Here is a 4,902-nt window from a genome sequence, read left to right on the forward strand (position 1 = left end):
TTGTGTGTTGTTGATGACGACGATTACCGGCAATAGAAATGTGAGTAAGGTACCGAATTCAGGTTTGCTCCCGCTTTATTTTTAAATACGCATACGGTACTTGTATGCGCCCTATGGTCCAGTGCGCCTTATGTGTGTGTTAAATACAGTAATGGCACACATAACTGAGACTGCGCCTTTTAGCACAGTGCGCCTTATGGTCGTGAAAATACGGTATGTACTGAATTATGACAGACCCTATGGCTCTTAGTCAGGTACAATGCTGTTTTGTCATGACAGATGCTCTGCGCAGTTCTGTGCAACTATCTTTACTTTTCTTCATGAGCTGCTCAAACTAAACAGACATTACATCATACAGACGACAACTTTACTGTTACATCGTATTCAGGAAGCATATTTACAAACCAAATGGAGTAAGCTTGTGAGTACTTTTGTGTTTTTTCCCCTTTAGACAGAAGGAAGACTGCCCCGAAGATTTTCAATACTCTGCTTTAGTGGTTTGATAAAGGCTCTTTTTCTTACAGCTACAGCAATGACCTAAAAAAACAACCTCAATCTTGTAATGATCAAATATTAAATCCAGATATTGCTTAGTGGAAAGGAAACTGGATCATACCTTTGCAAATGGTCTGGTGTGAGGTTTGCCGTGTTATATAAAGAGATGTAGTGTGTCGGAAGTCCGCAGCCCTGCCGAATGTGATGAGCCATCAGGTAGAAGTCCACCCTGAGCATGGGGGAAACAATCACTTTGGTTTGGGAAACTTTACAGAATCGAAACATTTCCTCTGCTACAGCTGCCAGTACATCTGTCGTAGCAGTTTTGCTGTGCACATGTTTAAATTCACATTTCTCTCTCGTGTATTTTTACAAGATATTTTCATGAAATGCTGTTTACTACACATTAGCATCATCGCCTTTAAACTGAGCTGCCAGTGTAGACTACTGAAGCAGGTCGCCTGTGCCCTAAAGCTGGATTCAGACTAAAAAACAGCAACAAAAAACACACACACAAAAAGCAGGCCTCTCAGCTTTAACAGCAGCACCGTGTTTACATTTACACATTTTGTGATCATTTCTCACATTTATAAAATGCTGCCTCAGAAACAAACTGACATCCTACAATCCTTCCAATTGGAATCAAACCCCTTGCTGTTATCCTCCCGCCCTGGACTAACCAATCTTTCTGGGTGAGGGTGTGATCCACGACAGTTCCAGGAGGGGGAGTGCCAAAGCTGTTTGCAGCCCAGGAGTAGAGAGTGGTGTTAATGCGCTTTTGTACCACGATGAAGACCAGCTTGGGCTCGTAGCTGGGGAAAGTCTCAAAGCATTTGATCAACTGTGGGATCTCGTACTGCTCCACCATTTTAAGCTGGCCGTCTGAGACACCATCTCTGTACACCACAATCTTTTCTGGCAAGTTGTGGTTTACCTGTTAGACATGCGTAACCAAAGTAAAGTTATACAAATTTAATACAGTAAATGAAAATGCATTAAACCCAGCAAAACCTGATAACACCCAGAAACAAACTACACTGTTGTTTTCATTATACTGCGTTCACTGATAGGTGAGAATTAGTGGTGCTTTACAGACAGGAGTCCTGAATCAGAACACATTTCTGAAGTGCATTTGTACCTCATAGTACTTCTGCAGCGCAGCCAGTAAGCAAACCCTGAAGCCATGGATCAGTTCCTCATTGGGGGTCTGGAAAATTACTCTGGAGTACCAGCGGGTCAATGAGCTGTAGGGAACAACACACTGCTGTTAGGACGCATGCATAGTGCATCTCACCAATTCAAGGTCAAATAATTTCTCGTTTGTGCACTCATATGCAACGACATGAAAAGGTTTATCAAGGTGATGCAAAAATGCTTGAAAAAAGTGAGTCACAGCATTGCTTTGCATTGTCTAGTAATGTGAAGTCAGTGTTTTGTGCACACTAACACTTTTTTGTGTGCTTCACATTAAATGTAATAATTCAACTATGGAGAAAATATGAAATCTAAAGAACGACTAGACAAAAAGAGGGAAAAATGGTAATGGCCTGTATTTGTACAGCGCTTTAATTAGTCTCTATGGACCCCAAAGCGCTTTACACTACATTCAGTCCACCCATTCACACACTGGTGATGGCAGCTACACTGTAGCTACAGCCACCCTGGGGCGCACTGATGGAGGTGAGGCTGCCGGACACTGGCGCCACCGGGCCCTCTGACCACCACCAGTAGGCAACGGGTGAAGTGTCTTGCCCAAGGACACAACGACTGAGACTGTCAGAGCTGGTGCTCGAACCGGCAACCTTCCGATTACAAGACGAACTGCCAACTCTTGAGCCACGATCGCCCCAATGGGAAGGGAAGTTTACCTGTTCACGCTCGCGACAAACCCCATAACTGACTGATGAGACTTGCTGGGGTCGTGGTGGACATCAACTCCAACTACCATCAGGTTTTTCTGTTCAGGGGAGACAGGTTTATCATGTTCCCATGTTAAAAGTTCTGATTTTCACAAACCAAAACAGCTCTGTAATGTTAAAATACACATGGCAGAGCAACAACAGACAACACATGATGCCTCAATCTAAAGGAGCTGAACAAGTGAGAAACATAGACGTTGAGATCGATCAGACTGGGTTACAAGGCCATTTCTAATATTTCAGGACTCTAATTAAACATGCTGAGTGTAAATATGTCAATATACAAATACATAAAAATTGGAAGAGTGATGAACCTTCACAGGAGAGGCCAGCCTACCAAAATTACTCCATAAGCACATCAACAACCTGTCCAGTGGATCACAAAAACAAACCCCCCAGAATATCATCCAAAGAACTGCAAGCCTCAATCACCTCAGTTAAAAATCATTGTTCTCATTCAGTTTCAATTTGCAGGGATCACAAAAACTGGACTCTGGAACAATTTTTCAAAAGTCATGTCTCAGATTTAACCTGCTCATAGTGATAGGCCCATCAGGGTGAGAAGAACGTTAGATGAAGGGATCCCATCACTCCCCTTCACTGAAGCCTTTGATTCTTTTTTGGGTACAGCCACATCGAGTCCCTTGAACAGGTATTGTATGAATCTAAGATATTGCCATTATTATGACTAAAGCCCACCATACAACCCTGTGAGAAAAACATTATGACCTAGTGTTGCTTCAGCTGGTAAGACATACAAATTAGCAACATTCTTTGCCTGAAAGCTGAGGTCACCTGAACGAGACATCATTTCACACATGGATACTTCACCAGAGTCCAAACTTTAAGCCCACTGAGAATTCAAACAGTATAAATGGCATGTATATCTTGGTCTAGTAGAGTACGCGCAACAGTAATGATGGGAAAGACTGCTGATCTGACAGATGTTCTTTTCTTTCTTTTCTTTAACCTTTATTTAACCAGGAAGATCCCATTGAGATTAAAAACCTCCTTTTCAAGGGAGACCTGGCCAAGATAGGCAGCAGCGGGTGTCTCACAGTTACAGAAATTACTCAATTAAACACAGGCAGCAACAACACACATGCAAAAATAAATGAAAAATAAATAAATAAAATTCAGTAAAATTCAAATAATAATAATAAAAAAAATCAGTTATTAAAATGACAACCAATCTAATTGAAACAGTTACATGTTATGGACTTGGCCTCAAGGATTCTTAGTTTAGATTTGAAAGCACTTAATGAAATGAATTCAGTCTTTTTCTAGTCGTTTGTTCCAAGCCAAGGGTGCTAAACGGACAAAAGCTCTTTTACCAAATTCAGTTTGGGCAAATGGAACAGAAAGCAACAAGTAACCATGCGGACCAGCATGCTTCATTGCAAGCAGGGAACATATATAAGAAGGGTAGCAACCCAAGCATTGCCTTATATATAAAACTGTATAAATGAGAGTTCCTCTGACTTTCCAAAGCAGGCCATCCTACCTGAGAGTATAACTCACAGTGGTGAGTCTGAGATTTACGGTTAGTGATGAACCTCAGAGAAGCACGATACACAGAATCAACCATTCGAAGACACTGAGCAGAAGCATTCATATATAGAATATCACCATAATCCAGCACAGGCAAAAATGTTGCAGCAACAAGCCGCTTCTTTGTATTGAAATAGAAACACAACTTACTTTAGTTTGAACTTCAGATTTTTAACAAGATTCTCTACATGTGGTTTGAAGGTGAGCGCGTCATCGATAGATATTTATACGTGTAAACCAACTAGATTTTATTACCTTCAAGAGTGGTTACTGATGGGATTGTTTGGGCCCATATTTAGAAAACAACACGAGCTTTGTTTTGTCTGCATTGAGAACAAGTTTAAGCTGAAGTAATGAGTGCTGGACAGCAAAAAAGGCTTTCTGCAAGGAGTCAATGGCTTGGACAAGAGTTGAACCACAGCTGTAAATAACTGTGTCATCAGCATAGGAGTGCATGTTTGCATCTGGCACATTTAGACCAAGATTGTTTATGTAAATGATAAATAGAAGGGGGCCTAATACAGAGCCCTGTGGCACTCCGTTGTGCACTGTAACAAATTCAGAACATAGACCGTCGGATTTTATGCACTGAGACCGATTACTGAGGTAGTTTGAGAATAGGGGTGGGTTTTTATAATCGATTTATCGATTAAAATAGATTCTGGCTTGGATAACGTGAAATCGATTCATTAAAATCCTGAATCGATTTTTTAATATTAATTTATTTTGCCCGAAATGCCAGAATCTCTGGTGAAACCTCACAAATTTTCAACAACCACCAAGCAGCTAAGACAGTAAATGAGAGCAGGCACACGGATTCTGCACAAAGACGTAAACACAAAGCGCGGACCCGGATCAGAATCAGTGAGATGCGCCTTTCTCACCTGACGGCACGGACACGGTCGGGGCTGAAAGCCGACAGCTCGCTGATTCTGAT

The 4,902-nt window shown here is 41.5% G+C and overlaps 1 protein-coding gene across 1 annotated transcript in view; it reads right to left on the reverse strand.

Annotated features, from left to right (window-relative positions):
* piwil2 (piwi-like RNA-mediated gene silencing 2) overlaps window positions 1-4,902 on the reverse strand; it is a 30,517-nt gene that overhangs the window by 3,502 nt on the left and 22,113 nt on the right. Inside the window, exons 20-23 of the mRNA XM_005733567.1 lie at window positions 2,364-2,452; window positions 1,634-1,739; window positions 1,176-1,429; window positions 617-724 (exon numbers count right to left, since the gene is read on the reverse strand). Coding sequence (XP_005733624.1) covers window positions 617-724; window positions 1,176-1,429; window positions 1,634-1,739; window positions 2,364-2,452 — 557 coding nt within the window. The remainder of the gene's footprint in view (window positions 1-616; window positions 725-1,175; window positions 1,430-1,633; window positions 1,740-2,363; window positions 2,453-4,902) is intronic.

The sequence above is a fragment of the Pundamilia nyererei genome, unplaced genomic scaffold, assembly GCF_000239375.1.
Source record: "Pundamilia nyererei isolate P.nyererei 1_Seehausen unplaced genomic scaffold, PunNye1.0 scaffold00053, whole genome shotgun sequence".
NCBI lineage: Eukaryota > Metazoa > Chordata > Actinopteri > Cichliformes > Cichlidae > Pundamilia > Pundamilia nyererei.